The sequence below is a fragment of the Hippopotamus amphibius genome, chromosome 14, assembly GCF_030028045.1.
Source record: "Hippopotamus amphibius kiboko isolate mHipAmp2 chromosome 14, mHipAmp2.hap2, whole genome shotgun sequence".
NCBI classification, from domain to species: Eukaryota; Metazoa; Chordata; class Mammalia; order Artiodactyla; family Hippopotamidae; genus Hippopotamus; species Hippopotamus amphibius.
Genome location: NC_080199.1, coordinates 14,083,439 through 14,101,168, shown reverse-complemented (window position 1 = coordinate 14,101,168; position 17,730 = coordinate 14,083,439). Strand labels below are relative to the sequence as shown.

At 42.0% G+C, this 17,730-nt stretch overlaps 1 protein-coding gene and 1 pseudogene across 1 annotated transcript in view; one reads left to right on the top strand and one right to left on the bottom strand.

Moving 5' to 3' along the window:
- The first annotated feature begins 508 nt into the window (after nucleotides 1-508).
- The window catches only part of HS6ST3 (heparan sulfate 6-O-sulfotransferase 3), a 656,854-nt gene continuing 639,632 nt past the window's right edge, over nucleotides 509-17,730 (top strand). The window contains exon 1 of the mRNA XM_057707606.1: nucleotides 509-1,215. Within this exon, the coding sequence (XP_057563589.1) occupies nucleotides 509-1,215 (707 nt within the window). The remainder of the gene's footprint in view (nucleotides 1,216-17,730) is intronic.
- Nucleotides 4,891-5,109, bottom strand: LOC130835774 (MICOS complex subunit MIC10-like; annotated as a pseudogene).

The window sequence follows — 17,730 nt, the reverse complement described above, 5'->3', positions numbered from 1 at the left end:
GCCCGCGGGCTGCCGGGGCGGAGGGGGCCGCGCCGCGCCTTCGCCCTTGGCCGGCGCCCTGGAGAGCCTCATGCAGCCCCCGCGCTCGCGGCCGCCGCTGCCCGGCTGCCCGGCGGCCCGGGGCAGGTGCAGGACCCGAGCCGCGCTCCCCAGCGCCTGAGCGCCGGCGGCGGGATGCCCCGCGCCGCCTGAGAGCGCGCGCCGCGCCCGGGCGGGAGCAGCGAGCCGGCCCAGCCGGGCGCCCCCGGGAGCGCAGGGCGCCCCACGCCGCAGCCGCCGCCGCGTGCGCCGGCGCCCGCCTCCCCGCTCGATTCGCAGGCCCGGCTCTGCCAGCCCCGGAGCGCCGGAGTGCCGCGGGGCCGCCAGCCAGCCGCACGCCTCGGCGTCAGGGGCATGGAGGAGCGGCGGGCTCGGAGCCGCGCCCCGCAGCCCCCGAAACTTCCGAGCGGGCGCCCGTCCGCGTCGCTGCCGCCGCCGCCGCTTCGCCTGCCGGCCTGAGAGCGGGACCATGGATGAAAGGTTCAACAGGTGGCTGCTGACGCCGGTGCTCACTCTCCTCTTCGTGGTCATCATGTACCAGTACGTGTCCCCCTCCTGCACCAGCTCCTGCGCCAACTTCGGGGAGCAGCCCCGCGCCGGGGAGGCCGGCCAGCCTGCCGCCCCGAGTCCCGCCCGCCGGGCACAGGCGTCGCTCGAGGACTGGGAGCGACGGCCCCAGCTGCCCCCGCCACCCCGGGGGCCGCCCGAGGGGCCTCGGGGGGTCGCGGCCCCGGAGGACGAGGACGAGGAGCCGGGGGACCCGGAGGAGGAGGAGGAGGCAGAGGAGGAAGAGGAGCCGGACCCCGAGGCCCCCGAGAACGGATCCCTGCCCCGGTTCGTGCCGCGCTTCAACTTCACCCTGAAGGACCTGACCCGCTTCGTGGATTTCAACATCAAGGGGCGCGACGTGATCGTGTTCCTGCACATCCAGAAGACCGGGGGCACCACCTTCGGTCGGCACCTGGTGAAGAACATCCGGCTGGAGCAGCCGTGCAGCTGTAAAGCCGGTCAGAAGAAGTGCACCTGCCACCGGCCCGGCAAGAAGGAGACGTGGCTCTTCTCCCGCTTCTCCACCGGCTGGAGCTGCGGGCTGCACGCCGACTGGACGGAGCTCACCAACTGTGTGCCGGCCATCATGGAGAAGAAGGACTGTCCCCGCAACCACAGCCACACCAGGTACTGTCCCCTGCCGCGTCTCGCTTCCTGCCACTTTCCCCCCTCCTCCCCTCCAAGTCCCGACCCGGGCGGCCCCGCGCTCTCTCGGCGGCGTGCTGTTGTTCCCAGAGGTTCCTCGGGCAGAGGCTTTGGGAGAGGGATAAGGAATTTTTGGGTAGTGCCCTGGTCTTGAATTCGCTCCTCCCTTCATACCCATCGCTCCCCGCCCCCCCCTCCCAAAAAAGGTGATGGGAGCCATCGTCGTGTATGTGTGCCCTTCCCTGTGCCTAGCACAGTGTGGCTTCCCTCCGAGCAGATGCTCGGAAAACCGTGGAATGGCCGGGAGGCCTGGCTTAGACCAGCGAGGTCGACTCTTGTACCACACGTTCTGTGAGTGGAAACTCAAACCCGGTAAAAGGCAGGGGGAGCTGGACGCAGAGAGGCAGGGCAGGAGTTTTCCAGGCATAGTGAGGCCAGAGACGAGTCTAATCCCTCTGTAAGTAGCTGTTGGGTGGCTGCTCTCCAGCTCAGGAAACAATGATCCTGATGCCTCTTTGAAGATGCACGTTCAAATTCCTGCTCTACCTCGATAACCCTAACTCTGGAGATGGGCTTTGTTGCTGAGCAATGCCAAGGTTTGGACTTATGCTGTTCTCAGGAAGATTTCCACTCTCCCCCAGGCCAATCCATCAACTCGTTCTGAAAGTATTTGTTAAATGCCTACTGTGTGCCTGGCAGTGTGGTAAATGCTAGGTGGATTCAAAGATCTAATAAGTAAAATCTCTCCTCCCAGGATAGACTGGCTTCCTCTCCCACCCCTCCCCACCCCCCTTTTAGATAGTAATGCAGCTGAGAATTAGGGAAGTTTGAAATCTTAATAGCCAGTGAAACTGTTTACCTTTTTAACATCCTTTGAGAGAAGCATGGGCTTAAGAATTTTGGTTCAGTGTTCTTTCTGCCCATTGCAATTTGAAGATTAATCTGACATGCTTGCTCAAGGGACTAAAATATTAAATGCTTGGAACACTAGTTTATTGAGGTTTTTATCTCAAAGGTTTCAAACAATTTGGTGTAAGGAAATAGGAATTTAAAAACTCAAGCTCAATATGTTGATATCAGATAGCTTTTGCATCTGACATTATGGAAAAGCTTCATTTACTGGAAGCTACCCAGATTCTGGAATTCACCACCACTGAAGCATCTAATTCTACTTCATTTCTCCAAGAATGAGCAAAATTTCATTACGGGATTTTTTACTCTGGCAGTTTTTCAAATACTTTCTCTCCTCCCTGCTCCTTTCCCTGTTTAATGGAAATTGCTTAGAATAAGAAACTGGTTGGACTTGGAATGAAAGCATTAGGCTCCTTCCTTAGTATATTTTAAGGACCTTTTACTTTAAAAGATTTCTAATTATGTAGTGTCTTAGATCCTGCCCTTCTATTTTAGCTTAAAACAGTTTTTCAGTTAATAATTACTTACAAACTTCCTACCAAAAGAGATTATTTCAGTGAGAGACAGTCTCTGCTACATTTCACCCCAAATTATACTTTGTGTATTTACACCTTTATGTATTAATTCCTGAATGACCCCAAAGAGTTTACTAGTCTGATTCCCAGCTTCCATTTCACTTAGAGACTAATGATCACATAGAAACATCTAGTGATTCTTCAGTAGGGATTGGCATTATTTTCTATTAATGTATATAAAACTCTTAGTGGATAGATGAAGATTTTGGAGGAATTAGAGATTCTGAAATCTTAAAATAATTGGATTTTTGCCTTAGTGATGAAATGCTGCTGCTACAGACCCTGCATAGATTACAGCAGTGAGGTCTTACTTCTTTAGGAAGTATTCAGTCTCTCTACCGTGTGATGTAGGGAAATGCCACCTTGGTTATTTGAACATATGGTTTCTGTTGCACAGTCAAATGCTTGTCTTTGTTTAATGATGGACTCATTTCTCTCAGAATCAGAAGATATCAGATAATCACCTGCATTGCTTTGCTTTTTAAATTTTTTTTTAAAGTTTTGTGGTAGTTTTTTTTTGGGTACCGTTTTTAAATAATCCTTCTTCCTCTTCATCCTCACCCTCTCTTCCTTTCCTGGTATTCTCAATTACTTTTCTTCTCTAGATCCTTTAGGAAGGAAACGCTGTGGTTTATGTGAAGTGCCCTGCATCAAAAGCGATGGGGAAAAAGTTGAAGAGATGTTCAGCCTGCATCTTCCTCACAGAGAAGATTGAATTAGTTGTCTGTCATTAGAATGTCTGTGTACAGCGTTCTACAGTCAACTAGATTAGCCTGGATAATGGAGGGTACATTTCCACAATGCAAAATGGCAGATAATCTATTGCTACATAATGGGAACAAGGTTCTACTTCAAATAGGGCTGACACTGAGCAAAATCAAGAAGTAGATCATGTTGACTTTGGTGCCCCAGTCTCTTTGCTTTTGGTTCCCCAAAGGTCCCCCCTCCCCATTTCTCATAGGGATCGGTGTCCTTGTGGGTCGTGTAGTACATAAAAGCAAGGATTCTGGAGTCAGAGGATGTGGCTCTCGTGCTTACTGGCTGTGTAAGTTAGTACGTTTCTCTTTCTGAGCCTCAGATTCTTCATCTTTACATGTGGATAGTAATTGGTACTTCTTTCATAGAGGTGCTGTGAGAACTACATGAGCAAATGCATGTAAAATACTTGGCATAGTGTCTGTGCATGATAATATGCGGGTACATAGCTCTTAATACTTAGGATGCAGATATATAGTAATACTTCAATCTTCATTGCTAATTGTAATAGCAGTATTTTCCCTAATCAAGGCCTTCTTTCACGCAAAAGGATGTGAGGTCAGTTCCTTAGAGCAGCTCAGTGTAAATAGGTCGCCTTAATTCGTAGAGACGCCATTTATGATTACTTGTATAGAGATGGAATTTTAAGTTTGAAACATTAAGCAATAAATTGAAAATTATGAACATTTGGGCATCCGTCATTGCAGGGGACAGGAAAGGAAGCAGGGGTGGGAGGGCATACAGTATAATTGAGTATACATTCTGTTGGTGACAAGAAAAAACTGGCTGGAATGGTGAGGGAGGAGCTGGGAACATCTAGGACCAAAGACAGAAGCAGGGAGCCAACTCTGGAAGGATATTTGTGGCAGAGGGGAAGGAGCCACATATGGGTTATAAGGGGCCAGGAAGGGGCAAGGCTCTGGGGCTGGCAGGTTGGAGCCGGTGCAGAGGGCATTTCTGACCATAGCAACTGGTTAGAGTAAGATAGGAAGCTAATAGGAACATGGCTTACCTGAATGACCTCTTTTATCATATTAGTGATAATTTCTTCCCATTCTTTCTTTCTTTATTATTTATTTGGTAGATTGTTCTTTCTCATTATCTTTATGCTTCCTTCATTATGTTTCCCCTTTTGGTCTGCATACCCAGATCTTTTTTTTTTTTTTTTTTTTTTTTTTTTGCCTATTTTCATTTAATTTATCTCTTTTAAGACCACCTCCTTGCAATTTCCAGAGAGTAAATACCAAACAAGAAACAGACTTGGTTTCAGATACATAAACAGTGTGCTGGAGTTGAAAGCGTTACTGATAACATTGTTACAGAAGAGTGTGGGCATACTGCAGGGCACTTCAGTATTCCTGAGGAATAAACAGGATTTCTCTTTCCCTCCCACTGGGATGTTCTCAGGTGTAAGTCACTGCTTCTGCTCTTTGACATATTTTCCATGTAGAAGATCCGGAGCTTAGAAATCATGCTGACAGTTGGAGTAGGCCATTCCCAATCCCATTCCAGAACCAAAGGCCAACGGCCACATTCTTCTTTTAAAGAAGCTAAGTGAAAGAACAAGTCCTAATCCAAAATCAGTACCTATCTTCACAACTGCGTCCACCAAGCACTGGTCCCACTTCCTCATACCCAGGCCTTTAGAAGACGCTTCTTTACCATTTGCAAAGTATGGATAGAATCCTAGGATTTTATGGCTGAAAAAGACTGAAAAGATAATCTAGTTCCATAATTTATATGGCAAGTGGGTTATCTAATACCAAGGAGGTAAATATGTCTAAGGTTTCCCTGGGAACTTGTGTCTTCATTTTCATAATTAATAGTCAATATTTTGCCTACTGTTTCTTCTGTTCCCTGTGACAAGTATAGTGGAGAGTGTCTTAAGCACCTGCTGTGTGCCAGGCACTGTGATAGGTCTAGGAATACAGTTTTGAACAAATAGTGTCAGCCCTGTGAGCTTAGGCTGTTAGGCAAGATAGACCTTGATCTTCTTCAGTAAGCGTGTATTGCTCTCATTCTTAAAATAATGATGGATAGAGATTCCATCATACTTTTTCTAGGATGGGATGGCAATTGTTTTCTTTTATGACTGCATCTGTTGGTCCTGTTAGAGTGCTTGGAACCTTATGAATATTGGATTAGACAGGACCCTCTGTGTTGCAGGTGATACAAACCTGACTCAAACTCAGTTCAGGCAGAGGGGGATTATTGGCTTAATAACCAGAACACAGGAAAGTTAGGGGTAGGGTTGGTTTCAAGAATGGTTGGAACTGGAGATTTGGGAACTTTCTCCCCCACCCCTTTTCATACTGAACTCATTATATCCAATTGTCTTATTCCATTAAATGAGTAAATGGCTGTCGAATCTAATAGGTCTACCAGCTAAGAGGAAAGCAGGCCTTTTCTGAGTTCCAATTTAAAACCTTGGGGAATGACTCTGATTAGTCCAGCTTGAAACTTGTGACTGTTCTTTCAGCCAATCACTGTGGCCAGGAATATGAGGTTTTCTGACCCACTTTGTATCACAGAACCATCCCATGAGTGGTGTGTGTGTGTGTGTGTGTGTGTGTGTGTGTGTGATCACAAGAAGGGGAGCTAGCATAGATACAGCTTCTGGGAAGGCCATGGGTTCTGGGCATTCCTTCTAATTGTGTCACGTATAGTTGTAAATAAATGAGAAATAAACCTTCAGATCTCTTTTTTAAAATTTTTAAGAAAAATTATGAGTCAAGCTACAACCCCAATTTATTCACAGCATCTGGAAATCATGTCATATGAGGGATAATTGAAAGAACTGGTAATATTTAATATGGAGATGGAAAAAATAGGAGAGGCGTAAAAATTGCCTTCAAATACTCAAGGAGAAAGATGTGGAAGGTACAGGAGACTTCTGTATTCCTCCAAAAGACAGATTTAGGATAAGTAGGATAGAAGTGATGGGATAAGGATTTCAACTCAGAGTAAGAAAGAACTTCATAAAATTTATAACTGTCTACAGTGAGAATGAACTCTTTTGTGACGTGGCGTGCTCCCCAGCAGTAAACATTTTAGTCGTAGCTAATTAACCACTGATGTTGTAAAAGGAATTTCTTCCTGGGGAAGGGTGTAGCCTGTGTGGCCTTTTATTTTAAGCTTCTGTGTTCTAATCTAAGCTAAGTTCACAGTATCTTTCTTCTCCTCTTTCTTGCCCTGTGCAGAGAAGACAAAAACAACCCCCACCACGCACACACAAAAGGATTATAAGTGAAGTAGTCAATTCTCAAAGTTTTGTAAACATTTCTACCAAGGAAACTTTTAGTAATGCACAGTCTGATGGTATAGACTATTTTACACATTCAGGGCCAAAAGCAATAAATAGGTCCTGTGTACTAGACTGTCTGCTTCTTCATAATAAGTGTAGAAAGGTAAGAAGAGAAAATATAACACAACTTGCCACAAAAAGCCACGACCACTTTGAAACATCATCTGGTTATTGCTTTTCCTTTAGACAGCAGGCTAAAATAGACAAGGAGGCTGCAGAACTCTGTTTCAGAGGCTATCCAGAATATAATGACCCATACTGCTTTCTAAGGGATAATCTTTTTGATGTCTCTCCTAATTAGAAATGTTGAACTGCAGAGAAGGTTAATTTTCACCATCAGGTTTGTGTGCAGTATAAAAAAAAAGGAGATAAGAGATTGTTCTGTCTATATGCCATATCCACTTATATGTTCATTACAGGGTCTCTTAAAGTATTAATTCTGGTTCAAACTGCTGATATTTGCTATAAATCAGAAGGAGGTTGAATTAAACCCATTCAGTTTTTTTTTTTTTTTTGAGTTCTGAAGATAAAACTGGAAGTGGTAAATGGTAAGAGATGATTTATTTTTTTGCATTTTTTTTTTTTTTTTGCTAGTTACCTTGGGATTTTTTAGAGGGTTGACTTCAGAGAAATATAAATGTTCCTGTAATGATTGGAAGCTAGGTAAATTTAGCCACTAGTAATATGGATTTGCTTAATCTTAGACTATTATATTATTATTCCCCAAAGCTAATTATTATCATCTCGTTTTGACGAAGGACAATCAGAAGCTTATGCCATTTGAAAGTTATTTATGCTTGATAATGAATTAAAGAGGTTTAATTGAGACTGGCAAATCCTAATGTGATTTTAAGAGTCATGAAATAAATTATTGGGCCAAGAAGTAGGTTTAGTATGAAAACAAGTAAATGGGGAACCCAAATTAATATTTTGTAGGAATAAATTATCTTGCTTTTGAGTTTGTCAAATTATGGATATCATGGATAAATTCTCTGTGGATTTTAATTGGCTGATATAACATCGTTTTAATTATAGCTAAGCATTGAACTGTGTTGGAGAGTATAGTAAACACTTGTTAACCTCGACAGTGTTGTTTGTATCTTCCTCCAGCAGATCCAGTTACTCAGTAAAAAACACGTAAAGTTCCCAGCACAGAGACTGACGTATAGATGTTCAATCAATGTCAGCTAAAAATATACTCTATGTTCCAGATTACCTTTAAAAAATATCAGCATAACTTGACAAGACTTTGGTTCTTTGAAAGATGGAGTTGTTGAACATTTGGTGTCATCCCTCTCTTATTTCGTGTCATGCAAATTCGAATTTTTAATAATTGCCTTTTGTAATTAACGAGATGTCAGCTCCCCTTATTCATTAGAAGAAGAGTCAAAGTAAGTATCGAGCCCAAGGCTTGTTAGACCATTCTAGGAGGTTTCTTCTCTTAGTATGCCACAGATCAGACATTTATCCGGGTACAAACAGAGGTTTTTGCCTCTGTTTTGGGAAGGTTAATCTTATTCATTTTCACTTCAGGAACGAATCCGTCTAAACCAAGAGCATGGGAACTCTGATGTAGGATGGGAGGATGAGAAAAGTACCAATAATGTAGATTCTAGGTTGTTACTGGTCAAAGCCAGATAGTTGAGGTGGTTGCGGTTCGGGACTGTGATATTGGAGAGAAATGGGAGGAGATTCTGAGTTAGGAAAAAAGTCCTTGGCAGAAATTGGAGGAAATCGATGCCAAATATATCAGCCACTGAGTATTCCTGAAAATCATGCTGACGCCCAGTTTGTGAAGGTAATTAGGGTCATGTTTAGAACATGGGCTATGAAGTCAAGTTAGCTCAATTTTAATCTGGTTCAACCACTTGCTGTCACGTAACCCTGAATAAGTCAGTTACCTGCTCTGTACTTCAGTTTCCTTCTCTGAAAAATGGGAGGAATAATAGTACTATCTCAAGGTGGGTGCTAAGAATGCATGTGGCACTCTTCAAACAGAGCCTGACAAAGAAGAAGTCACTATTTTTATTTTCTCATGGGTCTCATCTTATACATTTGTGCTATTTTGTGTGAAAATAAAATGATAGGTAAACCTGTACTGTCCATTTTGAACCTGAAACTTTTCATCCTGAATGATACAAAAATGAACTTGCAAGATGTGATGCAGAAGCAAAGCCATAAATGATAAAAGTAAATGTTAATTCTTAGGATACCACGGGCACTTCATGGGCACTTAATTAATGCTGCGAATGGAAACTTGCGTTCTTTCTTTTCTTCAGCATATCATTTTATTTTTTATGGGATATTAATGAAACAGCAACAAAAATGTTTAAACACATACAATTAAATTCATAAATGAAGCAATCCTGCAGTGAAATTGAATTAATCGCCTGTGGGCACATAAATATTTGTAGTTCTTTGCTATTATTAATACAGTACCATGCTTTACTGGTAAGCACTGGGTCATTTATTGTCAGAAGCTTGCATTTAACACCATATGTTCACAGTTGCCCCTGCATTCTAGTTTCTTTATAAACCTAAGAGGGTAGAAAAGCTAACCACCTTGATGTCCTCCATATTTATTTATTATATTTTGCAGAGTATTTCTTTCAAAGAATTCAAGGTTATGGATGTATGGCTGTAAAACTAGATGATAGCTTCTATATTTTGTCGACTCTAATTAGGAACTTGCAGAATGGTATAGATTTACTGCAAAGATGAAAACATAGACCCAGAAGGAAGAGTAAACATGACTTTAAACATAAGTATGTGGTAACTTGGCCTTGTATGGAAATCTGCAGGTAGGATCCATGTTAACACAGTAAAGAACAAGGTGACATGTTAAGGAAGAGAGAACAGACAGTGATAATCGGAGTGTAAATTAGAAGGATGCTACAGAGGAGGGAGAGGAGAAGGACAAAGGTAGTCAAGGTGAAGAATGAAATCCTTAAAGAACTGAATCAGAAAGACTGTGATATTGAGAGTAGAGGTCAGAAATGCATCTTGTATGCAATGGTTTGTCTCATTAGTACATTTACAGGAAGTAATCTCCTATCTAAGAGGCTATCTGACTCGCAGTGCTGGTGTATTTGAATGCTGCTGATGTTCTTTTGTTTACTTAGACATTCCTCTTCTGTATCAGCTTGCTGTTTCAAACACTGGTAGCTGTATTGAAGGTCCTGGCAGCAAACAGATAAACCCTCTGGGGTTTCCAAGGGACTAGTTACAGAGGTATGGACTGAGTAAGGGCACCAACATTGGCCATGAGGTTCCTTACAACTAGTAACAAGGGAAACAGTTAACCACCCTGGGCATGAAGTGGTGGAGTCAGGCAGGCAGTATCAGCATCGCATGTCTGCAGGCACCTGACAGGAGCTACAGTCTCAGTGGTAGGAAGGGCTTCCCCGTAGGAGCTGTTTGTAGAAAGCAGTCACTGACAGCAGTAAGGAGCTGAGATGGTTGGGCGGGGCAGGTGGAATATCTTGACTCCTTTCTCCTCCCACCTGTCCATCTCCTCCCATTGTCTTCCAGCAGCTGAATTCACCTAGAAGCTAAAGGATAAATGAGCTCCCCATTCCATGTGCCTCACCGAGGCAGAAAAGGGCGGAAAATGTATTTGGGGTTGCAGGGGTAGAAGGGATGAAAATGGAGAATAACTTGCATAGTGATTTAAAATAGTTTGAAGTTTCTTCTAATTCATTTTATGAATGCTCCGTTCAATTCTACAAATGAGGCTGAGAACAAATACCCTTTCTTTTAGTACCTGTACCACATAGTTTCTTTGTGGCCCATTAGTCTCCACCTAAAGAATGGTGGATGCAGCAAAGCACACTCAGCAACGGAGCCGTCATCACAGACGTGACTTTTCACTGAGCAATAAAAATGATCCTAGATTCGGGTGTTTTGTCCCCGTAGTGCCCCAGAATTGACTGGTGATTGTGACATATTTGGATCTTTACATCTGTTTTATGATGCAGAGTGGATAATATATACTTTATCAATTACATCTATGTGTGGTACTTTATAAATTGGAAGTTATATAACAATATTAGTTAAGACACAACAAAATAATTTGCAAAACTGGCTCTAGTTTGCAAAAGCATATTTATGAGATGAAATGCTTTCTGTTGCTTAGATTTTCTTCCAAGAACCTTAAGCACATTAAAAATGGTGTTAATGTGGCTTTAAGTCTTTGAAGTTAACAGGTGAGGGAAGGAAAAAAAATTGTATCCCACTTGAAACTGTTCTAATGTTTCCACTTTTAATAAAGGACTTTTGAAACACTATTTCCATCTTTATTTGAGGGGGAGATAGGATGTCCTTGAAAGTATATGTTCATGCAACTCCGTATAAAACATTATGAACCTGGAATCTCCTAATATTAGATAATGAAAAATGGTTAAATGAAGTTGGTATCTGAGAAAACTCAGATAGAAAAGATAAGAAAAAACCCATCAATTCACTGCTTTAATTTCCAGAGTCAAAACGCCATGAGCGAAATGCTATTCCACATATGAATTTGTGGATGACAAAAGCAATTTTCAGTGCAATGTCTGTACCTAGTACATCAATTGGGATTGATGCACATGTGTTAAATTCATTTCTTCCATTTGTAGGAGGTAATTTTGAGTTGCTTGGAAACCCATCATCCACGAAGAACACACCAACCTCCATCCTCTTTTACTGCTCTTCTCATGCACAATGCTTCTGTTGTCGTTGTTCTCTGGGACAGGATTTTGTGACAAGGTTAGAGTCAGCAATGGTCTGTAAACATGAGGCTCATCTTCAGGCCCTTACCTCCATATGAAAGTTACTTGCCGTGATAAAATGGCCTTAGGGAATTGTTTTCTGCTGGCTATGAAAGTTATTAGCAATAAGGAACCTGCACTCTGTTCCAACTGGATTTAAGTCCACTTAAAGATTCTGGGAGAGGTTTCAGAGAATGTTTTCTTTCCCACATAGTTTCATCGAATTTGTCGTTGTGCCTTCCATATAAACCATGAGAGAGGTGGATTAATGGGTTGTTCTGTTTCTAATATTTCTATTTATAAACATTTCTATCAGTACTTCTCTTGATAAATAACTATCAAAAGTATTGTGTATAAAAACGTCGGGCAACACGAAGGAACTTAGCTACATTGGAAGTGTCAGATTTATTACCTGATGCATTTTTAGTCTAAAAATATTTGTCAGCTATCCTGGTGCATTCTTTTTCTTTAAATTCAGACTTAAGCCTACAATACACCACCGTAGATAAATTTCTTTGCTTTGAAAGTTTTATTCTCCTAGTTCCTTATGTGTGCTATAAAGAATAATTAATGTAATGAAAAAATCAATATTGTATATAAATTATTTAGGCTTTACTATCATTGTAATTTTCTCTTCAACACCTATTGATCAGCAACAATTCATTTGTTAATTTCTTCCTAATAAGATATTCATTGTATTAGGTCTGTAGTAGTGCTGTCCCTGCACTTTCACAAATAAGTCATGAATTACTAATGATACATGGGACAAGTTAACCTGCTCAAGTGCTATGAGATGGAAAACAGGCGAGGGCAGTCATTGGAGATGCTGTCCTATAGAAACCCTGTGTAGCCAGAAAACTGCTGATATCTAAATGAGCAGACTCTTGCAGGATATTAATTTGTACTTCAAAATTTAATGTGAACCTATTTTCCCAGGTAAAAAAAGGTCTTAGCATTGGCTAGTTATGTCTCAACAGCATTTTCTAGATCCAGTAAAGCAAAGAGGCAAAGAACATAAGTTCTGAAGCCCAGCTTTGGGTTTAAGTCCTGACTCGACCACGTATTACTATGAGACCTCCCATACATTGCGTACAGTCTCCAAGGTCTCAGTTTCTTGATCTGTAAAATGGTGATAAAACATTCCTACCTGGTGTCGGTGTGAGTTTGCAACCTTGGGGACATCCCGGGTGAAATCTGAAGGTGGCGCTGTACTCGGAGGACAGGGAGGACTGAAGAAAGAGGCAGATCACTCCAAGTGGGTGGGTGGCAGGTGTAATGAGCAAGGGAGCTTACACATGAGGTTCGTCTTTGGTGGCCTCAAGATAGGGAGACCTCTGCACCCACCTGCTAGAATCTTAAGACGTTATATAGAGATTTTAACGAGGTCCAGGCATGTAGGCTGTCCAAATGGTCTCAGCAGCACCCTGCTCTCTCAAGACTATGTCCTTGCAACAGCTTCTGGTGAGGGAACGGTGGATGGAGCGTGCATTCCAAGGACGGTGGTGTGGGGCAGGAGCCTCTGATGGGTGAATCCAGCTCTTGGGTCAGCCAGCTGTCACATCCTCTAGGTGACCTCCTCCAGTGATTAGTGGTGAAGCTCATATGAGTTCATGCACACACTTACGTGTGCATGTGTTTCTTTTTTAATTCAATTTTAACTCCACGATTCTCGTTTGGGGGAATATCGTAGTGCTCGGAGTGTGTTGGTTATTAAATGCCGTTTTGACTGTTGTCCACTGTATTACTTCAGGGGAGTGGGAAAAACCTGAGATCATTTGGAAACCCAACGAGATCCAAGTCCAAGAAATCAAACTGCCAAAATTCATGGCAAAGAGAACATTTGCATCAGTGAATTTGGACCAGGAGGGCAGAGTGGTATCCTGTAAAGAGCTCTAAAGCTGTGATCAAGCAACCAGGGTTTGCATCTAGACGTCCTCATTGATTTGTTTACTTGTTTATTGTGTGGTTTTCCTGCCAAAATTTAAGTTTCCTGAAGATGGTGACTCTTTTGTTTCCTTCTGCATCCTCGGTACCTAGAGTAGTGTCTGGTACATAATGGCTGTCAAATAAATGACTGAATAAATGAAAACAAGCATAAATAAATTTACAGATTTATTGGACAATTTGGATAGAAATATATGTCCTATCTCTTTTTTTTAGAGTTGTTGTGGATTAAGGAAATGGCTATGAAGGCGCTTCGTAAAGTATAAAGTACTATACAAATTTAAATTTACATTAAAGGTGAGGATTCTTTTGATATAGAATGGAAAAGGAAGGAAAGTTGCATTTTGGAAGTGCAATGCATGTATAATTCAGCTTTTATAGAGAGCTTCAAACATCAGGAATGACAAAGATGTAGTTGAAAAATATGCAGAATACACATTCAGCTCAATAACTTGTTAAAGTAATGAGCACTTTCTTTTAAAACACGACATAATATATCTTAAAAGGCTTGTCAAAATGCGTCTTTTCCTTAGACCATCAGGAAACCCTTTTTTCCAGGGATTTGGCACAGATCAAGGTAGGAATGTTTTTTTTCTTTCCCATTGCTTTACCCTTTTGAGGAAATTATCCTAAAGTTAATATTTTAAATTTTGTATTCATACTTTTTCATTATTTCATTTGATGGCTATAAATTATAGCTATCGGTTAATAATATGTCCCGAAAGTAAGCTCAGAATGTAACTCTTCTTCATTTGAGCTAATTTAGGATCTGATAATCCACCGAGCTCTTCACTACATAACTTGGTTTTGCAGCTAATTATGAAGAAAATAGAAAATAAAATCTTCCTGAGTCTAGTGTTTGCATTATAATACAATACCTATTAGGAGAATAATTTTCCTTAGTAATGAGTTAGTTTTTATACATGAGACAATGCTGGTCACTTCCAGCAGAATATACACATTAGCATGGGCAGAGATCTAGAAGCACACATAGCTCCTGGGCTGGGGTGGAGTCTTGGAAGAAGTTCAGTAAACCGATGGAAAGCCATGAGAGGTGTGACGACTGCAGTAGGAGGTGATCCAGAAGAATGAGAGTGGCATTATTATTTATTGAACTCTTCTTTTTTTTTTCCCCCATGACCATGGGTTTTATTTATTTAGATAACCTACAGAGCAATGAATTATGCAACAATTTGTAAGAATCACAAAGGAAGCCAAAAGAGTCTAGCTCAACAGTAATCTTATTATTTTACAGAAACAAGAACAAGGGTGGATACACAAGTTACTTAGATTGTTTTTTTTTAATGATTGAATAATATCTTATTGTACAGATGTAACAATGTACTTGTATTGAACTCTTCTTAATCTTAGCAACCCTAGGAGACATAGGGAAGTATCTGCATTTTAAAGATGAAGAATCTGAAGATGTTTATTATGACGCCATCAGCTACATTTAGCCAAAACCCAAATTTGAATTCTCTTAATAAGACATTTTAAGTCTCATAACAAGCCCAGAGAGAATTGGTTGATTCTGTCTTAGTAGCATTTTCCAGATCCAGTAAAGCAAAGAACATAAATCCTGAAGGCCAACTATAAGTTCAAATCCCGACTCTACCGTGTATTACTACGAGACTTTGCACAAATTGCTAAGTTCTTCAGGCTTCTCGTTGTGTGAAACAGTGATAAAAACATTCCTACCAAGTACTGGTGATGGGGAGCCTATGAGTTAGTGCACACAGACATTTAGGAGAATACCAGAAGCATAGTAAGCGCCTATTAAATGTTAGCTGTTGTTATGTTACCGAGGACCCAGGTAGTTTTACATCTTTACTCTGCCACCCTGAGCTTGCTGACTTGGGCCATAGGTTGCCTCCTTTTTGGTTGCAAGAAGGCTGTGGCTGCACAGGCAGAATTTTCTGGCCAAATGGACAGTGACTAAAGCAGAAAGGGTCACATTCCTGTCTGCAAACCAATCACTGGCAATGAGAATGGGCCCTCCAGGATTTGTCCCTGAAGATGGGGATAGGATTGCCCTCCCCTGGGTCACGTGTGGACAGCAGAACAAAAGGGAAAGGAGGGGTGGATGTTGGAGAGGCTACCAATAGCATCTCCATCCTGTTCTAGAGAGTCACATGGGATTAAACTGTAAAACTAGACTTCCAACCCAGGTCTCACTTCCAAGTTCTAGCCTGTCAAGTATTCTAACCTATGTCTGCTAAAAGTGTTGCATTTCTATGATTGGTTAAAGGACTGGGATTATTCATTGATTTTTTTTTCATTCTTTTGTTGGTTCAGTCAGCTTCACCATACATTTATTGAGTATCTACTACGTATCAGTCACATACAGTACAATTTCAGAGAAGTCAGAGGAAGAAGAAATAGTAATTATTGCTGACATTTTGGTTGCTTATTTAGGCAAAGTGCTTTATGGATGTAAGTACCTGCATTAGGTAGGTACTATTGTCATCTCCACTGTACAGATGAGAAAATGAAGTTCAAGGGTATGAAGTGGGTTGTCCGTGGTTGCAGAACTAATCATTGCTGGAGGAGCTATGTATTTTAACACAGGTGTATCTGATTTCAGGACCATCTGTCTTATCCCTGGGTTGTGCTGATACGGTGTGTCTGGGCAGGTAGTAAGAGTACCAGCAGGGGGAAGGCAGGACCAAGGTAGGCCTAGGTGGGTTACTATAATAGCCTTGTTTTCTAGATTTTGTATTTTGTGCTTTGACATCTGGGGCCTTGCTGACCCTTAAGGGACTGCTCCTCCCAGGAACAGCTAATTTTTTGAGGTAGTAAATGAGCATGGCTGTGAGCATGCCTTCATATGCAAACCAACCAATCCCGAACCCATACGCCCAACTATTTCCTGTTTCAAGCTCTCATACTCTAGGCCCCTATCCCCCCTGCCCTAATCACCCCAGTCCAGATATCAGACAACTTGGGACAACCCCAATTCCCCAAGATCCACTGAAATTATTCAAACTAGCCAGTCCTGAACCCACTTACCCTGCCTAACTTGTTCTTTCCTTCAGAAACCGCAGGACAGGCTCTTGCCCACATTTCCCCCTTGCTCTCTCTGTCTCCTGAATGACCCTGGTGCTTCCCTGTGTGGCATGCTGTGCCCCCTATTTCTAGGTATCTGTGAGTATAAACAACTTCTTCCTGCATGACAGCCATTTTCATGTCTGCTTGTCTTACCATACCTGATTAAAACAAGTCCCAGGTACCCTTAAAACAGTCACCAAGAATGGAACTCAAACATAGGACAAAGAATCTAGTGAATCAGAAGCACAAAGGTGGTTAAAAAGTGGATTCTGAATCAGTGTAGAAACCAGTTGTCAGAGTACAGGTGCAAGGTCAAGTTGAGACTGGGTCCAGGGTTAGACTGATCGGTGCCCTCACATCCATGGTGAGGACTGTGGATTGGTTGCAGAGATGGAAGTGGGACCAGGTGTTTAGCCAGATGGTGCCAAGCTGTCGGAGGCCATGGATGTAGGTGGAGGCAGGGAGAGAAGGGAAGGGTTATGGAGCTGCAACACCAAGCAAAACCTGAGATAGCCAATCCCTTAGAATTTAAACAATGTTGTAAAAACATTGACTGGTTGACAAGAGAGATATAACATATCCAGCTTTATTTTGAGGTCATTTTCTTTCTATAGCTAGCTAGCTTGATTGATTGGCTGATTCATGATTGTACATAGCCTAATACCAGGTACTGCAGAGGATACAGATTGAGGGGAAGACTTGGTCCTGGCTCTCAAGGAGTGAAATCATAGTGTATATAAGTCACAGATAAAACGAATTGGAAGTATTTACATCACAACATTTAAGCCAACTCATGGTATTATAATCAGAACTAGATATAAAAATTCTGAAAAGGGTGTGCTAAAAGAAAGAGTGTGAATATTTGCAGGAGTGAAGAAGGCATATAATAAAGGGTTTGATTAGCTGACGAGTTGGGTGATACTGGGATGGATGAAGGGCATTTTATGGGGAGCCCTGAATATGTGCTAGACCTAGGAAATGATTTTGATTCAGTATCAAATTTAGAATAACTTTAGAATTTGTGAACAATGATAGTTTTACAAATATGTCCATAAATTCCCTGATATTCTTCTCTTCAAGAGGTGAAGCTTAGTTCCTGTCTCCACCCTCAGTATTGACTTCAGTAACTTGATCCTAGGGAATCAAATACAACCAAAGGGATGAGATGCCGCTTCTGAGGTTGGGTTATAGAAGGATTATGGCTTCTGTT